This window comes from Aquarana catesbeiana, linkage group LG04 (genome assembly GCF_042186555.1).
Source record: "Aquarana catesbeiana isolate 2022-GZ linkage group LG04, ASM4218655v1, whole genome shotgun sequence".
NCBI lineage: Eukaryota > Metazoa > Chordata > Amphibia > Anura > Ranidae > Aquarana > Aquarana catesbeiana.
The window spans coordinates 275,964,005-275,977,385 of record NC_133327.1 but is presented as its reverse complement, the minus strand read 5'-3'; the positions used below and the strand labels follow the sequence as shown (position 1 = coordinate 275,977,385).

The following is a 13,381-nucleotide window of genomic DNA, read 5'->3' as shown; positions in this document are numbered from 1 at the left end:
AGTCCGTCAGAAACGCTGACAGAAAAAGTCCGATGGGCATACACACGGTCGGAATGTCCGACCAAAAGTTCTCATCGTACTTTTTCTGTCGGGAAGTCCGGCCGTGTGTACGCAGCAAAAGCGTTCCTTTTCCGGTCCCAACAGCTAAATAGAGCAGTTTACGAGCCTTTTGCAATACGAGCTGTTCTCCACCTTTTTGTTACTTGTGTTTTTTTTGCTTTGATTTATTTTGTAGAGTTTGATTTATTTAATAATTTTATAAATATAAGAACTGGGGGCAAGGCAAATGGATGACTTGCCTTTCATTCCCTGAGCTACATTGTAACAGAAGCGGACTTGTTGCTATGAGCAATACCCCAGCTTATCCTGCCCCCTAGTCTGTACAGTACCAGTGCCAAAGTACTCAGAAGAGTTGGTAATGGTATATCTACCAATGCATGTATTTGTTTAATTTGTAGAAATACAGGCAACCTATGTTCACAATAGAGTGTAGGTTAATGTATGTGTACTTTAGAAAAGTTTTATATGCACAGAAAAGGTCCTCAGAAGTTGAACGAAATGAGATAATGCAGTCAGTGGACTAAAATGCAGTAGACAATTGGTAATGCTTATAAATGGAGCAAGTTTAGCTTGAACAAGCTTGATTAATTAGTACTATCCTTCTTAAAAACACTGGAAATTGTATCCATGTGTAAATGAACCATGCAAAGGTTGTGCTAAACAGGCGTAGTACTATATTTACAGCCCTGATCATAATAAAAAGGGAAATTAACGACTATTCTCCCTGTCCTATTCTCTTGCTTGGTGAAGTTGGTGCTGGGAATTTAATCAGAACCTTATATAAGCTCTGCATTCCACATATTATTGGGTATTATACCTGCATACTTGGCATAGCTGGTGCTGTGTAGTTGTTCACAGACCTGTATGGCTAGAGGTGGTCATTGCAATGTGAAGACATCCTTGGCCCTTTAAAGTTCCAGTATACTGTATAAAAGGCAATCTGCAATGAGAAACATGGACGTTGCCATTGCGGACCTCTCCTTCTAAAAATGCTAGTTGCCTGGTATCATTCTGCAGATCTTGCTTCAATGCTTTCAGCTTCTCTAATAGTGTACAGAGTGAAAATGATAACACTGGCTAGGTCAGTCTAACAGTTTGGAAAGTTTTGGACTGCTCCAACTATTGATTGCTGGTGGTGCAGAGATAATATAAGTATCTATGCAAGTCTGCTAAAGAAAACAATCTTTAAAGTGTTTTACTGTTCTTAAATGAGGGCATAGGTCTGTTGTATTTGGTCTTGCTGGGACAGAGAAAAGTGAAGTGATAGAAAAGTTGAAATAATCAACTTAACTTGAGAAATTGTGCTCTAAAGCTCCCTCCAGTGCTCCTCTCATGCTCACGTTCTCTTCTGGGGTGGAGAATTAGCCAATCTAATCTGTGTTCATAGCATTTAGTAGAAATCTTATTATCTTGTGTATATATAAATATATTGTATATCATTTTTTTTCTAGCAAGGCTTTATGGCTTGATGTTAGTCTAATTTAATATCTAAAGGGACCATTTCTTGTACTGATCAGTCTTTTGATGATAAAGAAAAATTAAAGCAGAACTTTACTGCATCTGAACACCACAAACCAAAACTGCTATTTAATTCATTTTTAATGTTCAGGGCAAACTCCCCCATTTGTCCATGTGTCTATGCTTTTTTTTTTTTGCTAAGAAATCACTTTGAAAAATATTCCTAACATTTCTGACCATGTCCATCTTGAGTAAGGCCCCTTTCACACAGGTGCCTCCACTATGTGAAATCCGCTTGCTCAGCGGGGGATCTCTCCGCTGATCCCCGCTAAGCAGTCGGGTGACAAGTTTGTGTCTGCTCCACTCTCCTCTATGGGGCAGTCAGATGGAAATTGACCGCCTATCTGTTTCCATCCGATCCGCCAGACGTTGGAAAATAGGACCACAATCTGTTGGACTTTGGCGGACAGGATCAGATCAAAAGGCGGCGGGTGTCAGCGGACAATGCAGGGTCCGATTTAAATCCGCCTAAAAAAACTGACAGGCGGACCTGACTGGACAGCCCGCGTGAAAAGGGCCTTAGGGCAGATGATTCATGTAGCATTTACTTCCTGGAATCCATCTGCCCTTAGCTCAGGCACACAGGCAGGAGTGAGGAGACCCTTCCTGAAGACTCCTGGGATGTATGACACAACTTGCCTAGGCCAAAAAACAGGAAGTAACTTGAAAAAAGTAAATGTATCATATGCTATGATATACTTTCCTATCTATTTACTAATGCTAGCAGCATAAGGATTACAAATAGTCAATGTTGATTGAGAGATCGAAGTTCTGTTAACTTTTATTGGAGATGTTAGGTTTTAAGTAATGTTTTGCCCCATTTAAATGGATATTTTTCTCAAAAAAGACTTTATATTTTTACGCAAGGAGAACGCAGGGAATATTACATGTACCTCGCCATCAGTCTTCCCAGACTAATTATCCTTGTAAGAAGCACAAGTATATTAAGCTGTTATTAAAGCGTAACTTCACTTTTGTTGCAAAAAAAATAAAAAATTCCCCTCTGGGTGATCTATATATACATTGCAAGGATTAGAACAAACTTTGTTGCAAACTTTGTTGCAGATTCCTACCTTTTGTTATTCTGAAGAAATCCCTGTTTTTTTTTTCCTCTGTGCTGAGTGGGTCTAATGGGAGTGGTTTCATAATTATCAGTCAGCTGTGCAGCTGCAGAGCATGAATGAGGATGCAATGTCCGCCAGGACCCACCGATCTTTGTCCGGAGAGGCAGAATGGCGGTCTACCTATGTAAACAAAGCAGATCGCCATTCTGTCAGAGAGGAAGAGGGAGATTTAAGCAGGAACACAGATTTCTCTCTTCCTCCAGTTAAGCCATCCCTCACAAGGTTAGAAATCACTCCCTCGGAGTACACTTAACCCTTTGATCGCCCCTGATGTTAACCCCTTGCCTGCTAGTGTCATTAGTATATTGAGAGTTTTATTTTTTTATCACTGGTTACTGTATTAATGTCACTGGTACCCAAAAAGTGTCACTTAGTGTCCAATGTGTCCGCTGCAATGTCACAGTCCATTTTTTTTTATTGCATATTTTTATAGCAAAAAGTAAAAAATATATATATTTTTTTTTTTTTTTCAAAATTGTCTGTCTTTTTTGTTTATAGTGCAAAAAAATAAAAACCACAGAGGTGATCAAATATCAGCAAAAGAAAGCTCTATTTGTGGGGAAAAAAAGGACATAAATTTTTTTTGGGTAAAGTGTCGCATGATCGTGCAATTGTCAGTTAAAGCAACGCAGTGCCGTATCACAAAAAATGGCCTAGTCATGAAGGGGGTGAAACCTTCCGGGGCTGAGGTGGTTAAAGGGTAACTTAACTTTCGTTGGGGAAAAAAAAAACAAATAAGGAAAAAATAATATAGCGTATAAAATTGCGACACAAGTCATATTGTGATTGCATGTTATTAAAAATTACCTTTCCTTTTGAATCTGCAGCCGCTGTAATTTTCTGAAAATGCAATGCAATATGGCTACCTGGAGGTATTCTGTACATAGAATGTGTACAGAACATCACTCAGAAACATACCATAATTTCCTGCTTGTGTGATTGGCTCACTGATTTTCCCAGAAGCCTGTGCTCAGATTTCAGGCATCCCCTGCAACAAAAATGTTATGTTTGGTGAGATACTCCCAATAGGAACACATCTAAATGGATGCAGGCCCAGCAGCTTTCCTCATTAGTGCTCTTCAGCTGCCACAGCTGATTGATCATTATGAAACCACTCCCATTAGACTCACTTTCCCACATGGACACAGACAAACATCCAGGGATTTCTTCAGAATAACAAAAGGTAGGAATCTGCAACAAAGTTTGTTAAAATCCTTGCCATGTACGTAGATGATCCAGAGGGGAATGCTTTTTTCTCAACAAAAGTGGAGTTACGCTTTAATAACTACATAATTTTTTTCTAACATGACAGATTTGCTTTAATAAACTTTTCAAAATTCTACAAAGACCAAAAGTGAAAAGTATTGGTAGAAAAAGTTGTGCTTGTTTTTAACAATATTTTTGTAATTTGGTTCTAATATATATTTTTATTAAACTGTTATTAGAGTTAATGTATTCTGCTTGTCTTATGTTTTCATTGCATATGTAGCAGTATTGAAATAGATATTCACGCCCCCTCAACATCTGAGCACCTCCTGTCTAACATATCACAGTCTCTTCTTTTTTCATAAATATGGATTATTTCTGATGGTATGAGTGAGTTGAAAAATGTAGCACTTATTTGAAGGTCTTCCTGGGTCAGGGTTCTTCATTTGGTTTAACCCTCTGCTTGGTGTACATGTGGAAAATATCTAGCCGGGGTGGGGGTTTCTTAGGAGAAGGTGATCATACACGGTGTACAATGGAACCCGAGTAACAAAGAACTCATCGCAATGAACAAGGTGTATCATATTATTTATTAAATTTTTTTAGAAAAAGATGTTTTGTGTGGGCAGGTTTGTTTACACCATAAGGTAAGCCCATGTGCTCCAAAGAGCAAATGATAAAGAATAACCAAGCTTGTACTGAAAGGGTTATTTTAAAAGTATATGGTCAGCCAGTGATTTTCACGTCCTAGCAAAAAGGCAGGAAGTGAGGATTACTAACTGGGAGTTTTTTTTCGGCCAGACTTCCAGGGGGTCGAAATGCCCCCCCCCCCCCAAGAATGACAATAAAAAAATTAACATTTTGCAAATCTACACAATTTTTTTTTAATATCTACTGGGGCCCCTTGACTGCATAGATCATTTGCTGAAAAGTTTAAAGCTTCTTCTATTGACATTAACAATTTGTTGCTGCGTTGCTGCAACCACTCAAGCACCCCTGGTGGTGGTCATATTTGTCTCGATAACTGTCACTGTCTTTAAGTCGAATGAGTAAAAGAAGACTGTTTGTATGCAGCCCTAGCATGTTGTTCCAACCCCTGTGACTGTCATTTTTTTTCTGGACAGTTTGTTCTGCTTATACATGTGAATAAAAGTAAAAAGAGGAGCCTAGTATTACTGAATATGGTCATTAAAGTAGTTGTAACCCTAAAAAATTAAAAAATAAACATTAAAAAGAGATCCTGGTTCCTTTAAAGCAGGGTAACCACTTCAGCCCCGGACCATTTGGCTGGCAAAAGACCAGAGTACTTTTTGCGATTCGGCACTGCGTCTCTTTAACTGACAATTGCGCAGCTGTGCGATGTGGCTCCCAAACAAAATCAACGTCCTTTTTTCCCCACAAATAGCTTTCTTTTAGTGGTATTTGATCACCTCTGCGGTTTTTATTTTTTGCGCTATAAACAAAAAAATAGCTATTTTGGGACCATTCACATTTATACAGCAATCAGTGCAATTGAAAATGCATTGATTACTGTGTAAATGCGACTGGCAGTGAAGAGGTTAACCACTAGGGGCCGCTTTAGGGGTTAAGTGTGTCCTAGGGAGTGATTCTAACTGTGGGGGGATGGGCTATGTGTGACACGACACTGATCACCGCTCCCGATTACAGGGAGCTGTTGATCAGTGTCACTAGGCAGAACGGGGAAATGCTTGTTTACATCAGCATTTCCCTGTTCTCCCTCTCCGTGAGACGATTGCGGGTATCCCCGCGGACATGGAGTCTGCAGGACCTGCGATCACACACTCGTGGCGGGCACACGCGTGCCCGCATGCCGCCTCTTAAAGGGCAACGTACAGGTACGTTAACATGCCTGTACGTGCCCTTCTGCTGACGTATATCGGCGTGAGCCGATCAGCAAGCGGTTAAACAGCACAGTGCTTCTGCTGTCTAATCTATCCCTCTGTAAGCTGTGAAAAACCTGGCTGATCCTGCCTGTTCCTGTGTCTCCCTTGAGGTGCTCACCACAGTAATCAGGGCTGCTGAGCCCTGATTACTGTGGTCAGTTTACGTGCCTCCATCATCCCTTGATCTCCCCTCTCCACCTCCCTCCATGCCTGTCCTCTCCTGTGTGTGTGTGTGTGTGTGTGTGTGTGTGTGTGTGTGTGTGTGTGTGCACTCTTCGCGCCCACCCCCCCTCCTGCCGCTATTAGTAGCAAAGTAAGCTTTAAGAAATTTCTCTGCCAGCCCCTTTTATCCAGCCATAACACACTGTGTACATGCTTGTTGAAAACTATGCCTCTAAATACCTTTTCTTCAGATCTCCTCTGGCCGGTCACGTGACTCCTGGCCGCTCTCTTACTCAATTTACGGGCTGCAGGGGCCGAAATCTTCCTTTGACTTCAGCTGGGGAGGTCACGTGACCGCTGTGCTGGCCATTCAGCCCCTCCCGTTGTAGTCCTTAGATGGGGGAGAAAAGTGTCTGGGAGTCACGTGACCGGCCTGAAGAGATCTGAACAAAAAAGTATTTAGAGGCATCGTTTTTAACAAGCATGTACACAGTGTGTTATGGCTGGATAAAAGAGAGGGGCTGGCAGTGAAATTTTTTTAAGGTTACAACCACTTTAACTTTGTTAAAAAAAAAAAAATCATCAGCCTAAATGTGTTTTGGGTAGAATTGTGAAGAACACCTACTACTGTCAAGTTTCTATTGCTGTTTGTGACCCCACTGAGGAGATTTCACCTCTCTTCTTGTCCCTGTGACAGCAGGAGACTAAATGAGAGAAAAGGTTGTCACTGTGACAGAAAGAAAGATTGACAGAAACTCTGATACCGCGTACACACGACCGGACTTTACGGCATACTTTGCCCGGTGGACTTTGACGGACTTTACGACGGACTTTCCGAATGAACGGACTTGCCTACACACGATCAACCAAAGTCCGACGGATTCGTACGTGATGACGTACGACCGGACTAAAACAAGGAAGTTCATAGCCAATAGCTGCCCTAGCGTCGGTTTTTGTCCGTCGGACTAGCATACAGACAAGCGGACTTTTCGACCGGACTTGAGTCCGTCGGATAGATTTGAAACATGTCCGTCAAACTTTTTAGAAAACGGAGCCCACACACAATCGAAACGAATTGTCAGACGAAATCCGGTACTCCGGACCAAGTATGCTGTAAAGTCCGATCGTGTGTAAGTGGCATAAGACCCATTTCACACCGAGGCGCTCTTCAGGCGCTTTCACGCTAAAAAAAGCGCCTGAAAAACTCACGAAAACCTATTTTCATTAAAATCAATGAATGCATTCACACTGCGGCAGTGTGCTGGCAGGGTGGTGAAAAACCTCCCCTCTCCTTTTGAAATGAATGGAAAGCGCTTCAAAAGCACCTTAAAATCTCTTCAAATGTGCTCAGTGCTCTACTGGCAGTTTTCCCATTTTACTAGGAAAAGAATTTTGTTGCATTCTGTATCCCTATTGGAGAGATTTTTACCAATGGGGACACAGACCACAGTAAAAACCTGAGGGGGAATGGAGCGCTGACAGGTGCTGCTAGTGAAAAAATGGGGCAGTGGTGTGGATCAGGCAATAGGGTGTTAACAGGAGGCAAACACTTAAAGCGGTCTTAGACCTACAGTACTGGGTTCCGATAAATAAGGTAAGCGGCAGCCAGCTTCTCAGAGCAGAAGGGACTCTGTGAGAAAGACAAGCAGAAAAAAAGCAGCGCCGCTCTAAGGGTAGTAATATAGATAAAACAAGGCTTTAATAGTGTTTAAATATGCACTCACATTTGATTATCCGCTGGGCTGTGGAGGGGTCAGACCCCGGCCGCTTCCGGTGGCGTCCGTAGCTCCGAGGTGTGGGATTTCCTTAGTCAGCGCGTCAGCAGGTACGTCGGTGGATATGTCAGATGTTGGAGAGCAGGGGGCGTGGCTGTAGCGCTCGCGTTCGGAGCATGCGTGCTCCTTCGTCAGGCGTGATTAAAGCCTTGTTTTATCTATATTACTACCCTTAGAGCGGCGCTGCTTTTTTTCTGCTTGTCTTTCACAAAAAAAAACTGACAAGGGTTCTATCTCCTTCCCATCCAAACTGAAAAAAACAAGCATTTAAAGTAGGGGCTTTAACCTCACAGTTTTTTTTTCAGATTACAATATTTTTAAGCCACATGCACACTGGATGTTTTTGCAGCTGCTTTTAGAGGTGTCAGACTTTCTTTGTTTTTTTTTTTTCCTGCCTCTGAACTCCCCTCCATGTTATCCTATGTGTCCATGCACACACTTTTAGTAGCATTTACAGGGGCTTTTAGAGGCAGAAAAAAACACTGCCAGCTTGTCCAGGAGCAGCAGTTTTGGCAAAAAAAAAGGCGTGTTAACGCTAGGTACGTTTAGCACTTAGAAACAGAGCGGTAATTCATTTCAATGGTCATAATAAATTATTTTTTCTGGCCAATGAAATGAATTAATGCCAAAGTGCTTTGACACCTGTAAATGCAGCTAAACGCTTTTGCAAGCATCAGGCATTTTTTCGGCCAAAACGCTGCTGTCAGGAGGGAAGGCTTTTAGGAGAGTTTGAACAATGTCCTGTGTGCATGAGACCTTAATGGCCCCTTTAGCTTGTACCCAGTGAAAAGTGTGCTAAGCTAAATTACTGCCCATTGCAACTACTTGGCCTCCAACTGTCTTGTTTAGTGTCCAGGTTGAAAAATAAATCGTGGAAGTTGATTGGTTACTCTATGCAACAAGAAATTGTACCTTTAGCATGGCTTTCATACCTAAGGCCAGTGTGACACCTACACATGGTTTTTCAACACCACATTTAGAAGGTGTTGGATTTGATTACATAGGCCATTTCAGTAAAGATATTCTTAAATACAGCAATGTTTAATATTTTGTGTTATAATTAAATTTTGCAAGGGATTGTCTAACATTTAGCTCTTGTATCTGGCAGCTGGCTATCTTAATGAGACCCTCGGGCTACATCATAGAAAGCAACTAAGGGTCCCCTTAAAGCTTTCAGATCAGGGATATTTATGTAGTGTAATCAAAGCTAGCCAGAGCTGTTCTTTGTTACACACAATGATGTACATTTATTCTTCTCAATTACATCTACTACCTACCCACACAATACAGTATGATGTACTTGGTCGTAGCGTAGTGAAGCCAAATCCCCAGTCCACCCTGATCTAGTCTGAAGTTGAAATATTAGGTGGCATCACTACTGCATTTACATAAATGAGTACAGCAAGACCAATACTTTTCCACATCTGCACATAACCTCTCGTACTGTTTAACAGTAAATCACGTGCAATCATTATTTAAGTGTCCTTTTGTGCTGTCCAGCAGGATGATTTATAGCTTTGTTGACCATGCCAGTGTTCTTTTCTGTATAATACTGACCATTTTATTGGTTAGTCTTGTGTAATAATTCCTGGCTCTCACTGCAGCCATCTGACCATTTCAGTATGCCATGCTACATGGAATGATAATTCCTACAAACCACTGATTCCTTCTGTCCATGTAAAACGGCATCCTACAATTTCTGTGAGGATATATAAAAAAATATATATATATTATATATATATATATATATATATATATATATATATATATATATATATATATATATATAAACATTTCACACCATTTGAAGCAGTACATTCATTTATTTAGAAGAAGTTTGACGGCGTCTTGGAAATAATTCAAACCTTGTGTTAATAAAGTAATCTGAATTTATTCGCAGTAATGGCTTTGTCAGTCATATCACCGACTGGGGACAAATGGGTTACCAAACAGGCCACTCCATTGTCTAAGAAGTGTCCAATATTTTGCAGTACTAGCAGTACTATGAAATTGGACATTATTTCGACAAAAAAGGCCTCTCGGTTGTGTTCTTGACTGGTATGACTACGGGATTAACTTATTTTGTGGCCACAATTGTTCCCATCACTACTACTAGTGGAGGCTCATCTTTGGTGCCCCTTCCCCCCTAACATTCACTCAAGGAATTTGGTGGTGGGTCATGATAATGGCAAGAAATATACAGCTAAATTTAAAAAGAAAAAGTTTTTTTACTCTTCTGAGCCAGTTTACCTTTGAAAATAAAACAAAATCAAACAATTTCCATTACCATTTATCACTTTTATCCTGAAAAACTATGGTTTAATTTACCTGGATACAGTAAGTAGTTGTGATATCTACCGTTTTACTAACACATGGTTAAGTTGCAAAACAAAATACCTCATAAAGTTATTAACTGACTGTTGGACAAGCCATGCATTCTTCTGCACCCTACATTTAATTGTGTGGTGCAATATACTGACCTCAAACATGGTAACTATTTGTCCCCTCATAACCCAAGACAACTGTTAGTTTGTGAATTTGAGTCTTTAAATATTTCAGTTATCGGAACATTCTAAGGCCAGCCAAAATCATTCAAAAATTAATTTAAATGAGGTTATAACTAAAAATTGCATTAATTAAAAAGGCCTGCTAAAGGCATAATATTCACAAATTGCTTTGGCAAGCTTTATAGGTGTTGTAATTTCTGTTAGCTATTAGGTGACTGCGTCAAAGCTAACCACAGCTAATTGTTCTGTGTGCCGCTACATGTCAGCCTGCCATTCGTTTTTAAATGGGCCACTTCTCATTGCATGACCTGATCATTCCAGCAGCAAGAATCCACTTATTCTTGCAACAGGAATACAGCGGCTGCAGCTACCTGGCAGTGTGAAGGAGCCCTTATTCTACATTCTGTGGTCCACAATAGATAAGGAAATGTAATTAGAAAAGATTAGATTAGACAAAAACCATGTGGTACTTCACTTCTTTGTCACGCAACTCATAACTGAGGCAGGAAGGAATGACCTACAGCCTTGGAAACTGGATTGCTGCAAAGACCTGGTACTCTAGATTTCTTGATTTCTAATTTATGTGAAGTTCCATAGATCAGTAAAATATGCAGTTTTATAATTATTATAATAAGAATTGTCCCGTGAAACTAAAGGGATATTAAAAAAAAAAAAGGTTCTGATTGGTGATAAAAAAAAAAGTTCCTAAATGTTTTTTCCTCCAGATCCCTGTTATTTTGTGCTACCTACATACATTTTGTGTCATAGACATCACATTGCTTACTATCACACTTCTGTCATCATGCATTATATTATATTGTAGTTCTGTGATTTCTGCTGTCTGACCCCTATTGTTTTTCTTATGCATTAGTTACATGTTGAAGATACTGGTGAAATGTTACCCAAGTCTCGACGTGCACTCACCATTCATGAAATTACGGCCCTTGCTCGCTCCTCTCTACATGGTGAGTTTAAGAAAAAATGTCACATAACTTCCAAAGGATGTTAGTCTTCGTAGACTTTAGAGAGTGGACAGTTTAATGGATGTTCCTTCATGAAATGTACAAATTATAGTATTACTTTCACAATTATTCACTTTTCTATATCACACTAACACATGCAAAAAATCTTATTGTGCAAAGTTCAGTAAACCATAGCAACAAGTTAGATTTTATCTTTCGATTCCCTTGCATATGGGTAGAAGATGATTAGTAAATGGTTGCTATTAAAGTGTTACTAAACCCACAACAGTAAAATCAGTCTGTATATGCAGTAAAGCATACTTGTTATACTCACTGTGGAACCTAAGGGGTTAATCCTGTGCATTGTGTGGAAAGGCTGTTTGATCCTGTCTTCTCTGTTCCTCCTCCTCTTCCACAGTCCCCAATCCATATTATGATGAAGATGCCTTAAAGTGGGGTTCCACCCAAAAAAACAAAACTAACTGAAAAATTGTAAAAAAAAAAACCAAAAAAACATTTGAATATTTTTTTTTTTTTTACTTACCTCTAAATGCCTGTTGCTAGGTGGTCCCTCGTAGTCTTCCTCTTCCTTTGCCTGGGCTGGTGACATCACTTCCCCCCAGGCACAGGAAGGGCTCGGCTCTGCTCCCTCCCTCCTGTCAATCATCTGGGACCCATTACAGGTCCCAGGTGATTGAGCGGCCAATCACGGCGCGCAGCGCCGCTCGCACATGCGCAGTGGGTGCCAGGCTGTGAAGCCACAGCCCGGCGCCCACAATTGAAATGCCGGCGCCGTCGAGCGGAGGGGGGGGATGAGCGGGGCTTCGATCCCCCGCATCGCTGGACCTAGGGACAGGTAAGTGTGCAATTAAAAGTCAGCAGCTGCAGTATTTGTAGCTGCTGACTTTTAATTTTTTTTTTTTTTTTTAATGGAGCCCCTGGGTGGAACTCCTCTTTTAAGGGCACTCTGCATATGCTCAGTTTGGTGTGTAGTGCTAGATAGGTTTTTCTCCTGGGAGGGTGCATGTGATCAGCACAGGGCCAATCAGCACTGTCCAGAGGGTCAGGGGTCCTGCAAACTTTAACCAGACACTGATAGAATTCACATGACTGCTATTTACTGCTGATAAGAAAAGGTATTTAACAGTTTATAATTATTAATTGTATACTGTGGGAGACCACGTATAGTGATTGTAGGGTACTGGGTTTAGTAACACTGTTATGCATATTAAACATAACTCTTTCCCTTATCCAAGAGAAACAGTCAGATTCCCTTGAATTTGCCATCTTATTGACAGCTGGTACCAACAGTTAAAAAGGCAATGGAAAGTAAAAGGATGCTTTTAAAGACCACGCATACCAGGTGCAGTTTTATGACTGATTGTAACTGTTAATAGCATAATAGAGAGCTAGTTACAGAAACACTAAAGATGCATACAATAAAATATTTCTCTCGTTAAGCCCAGTGGATTGAAAAAAAAGATGCTTCCATCCACGCTGAACAGTGCTGATGGACAAACTCCCACTGCCCGATAATGTATTCTGACACCCAACACTTGCAAGTAGTATCAGAATACCTGAACCAAACTGCATCTGATTGTCTGCAGTCACTGTTTGGCCACCTTTGTTCCACCCAGGTATTTTTTTTTATTTTCTCAGTCGAACTGTGCTGAACTGGGTGGTGACAACAGGGCCACCCACTGCTCCAATTTCGGCTCATACACAGGATTCCTCCAATATTTAAGCTATGGATGACCAGCTTAAAAAGTGACATTAAATTCATTATTTTAGAGTGATTGATGTAAAAAAAAAAAAAAAAGTAGCAGCTCTGTTAATATGCAGTCCCATGTTTCAATGTTAAAAATTGTGACATTCTTTTTAGCAACTATGTGAACTGTGTCCTTCCAGCTAAAGAGGAGAAGGACCTTCTGGCTTGTTGTTAGAGCTCAGTTCAAAAGCCTGCATCTTTGATGGTATGGGGGTGAATTAGTGCATATGGAATGGGCAGTTTGTACATCTGGAAAAGCACCATCAATGGATGTATGCTTTGGGTCGTTGTCATGCTGAAAGATGAAGTTCCTATGTTCAGCTTTCTAGCAGAAGCCTGAAGTTTTTGTGCCAAAATTGACTGGTATTTGGAACTGTTCATAATTCCCTCTACCT

General features: G+C 40.6%; 1 protein-coding gene across 3 annotated transcripts in view; it reads left to right on the top strand.

Annotated features, from left to right (window-relative positions):
* FAM131A (family with sequence similarity 131 member A) overlaps positions 1–13,381 on the top strand; it is a 138,745-nt gene that overhangs the window by 106,885 nt on the left and 18,479 nt on the right. For all 3 annotated transcript variants that reach the window (XM_073626611.1, XM_073626610.1, XM_073626612.1), the window contains one exon: positions 11,128–11,221. In XM_073626611.1, the coding sequence (XP_073482712.1) occupies positions 11,128–11,221 (94 nt within the window). The remainder of the gene's footprint in view (positions 1–11,127; positions 11,222–13,381) is intronic.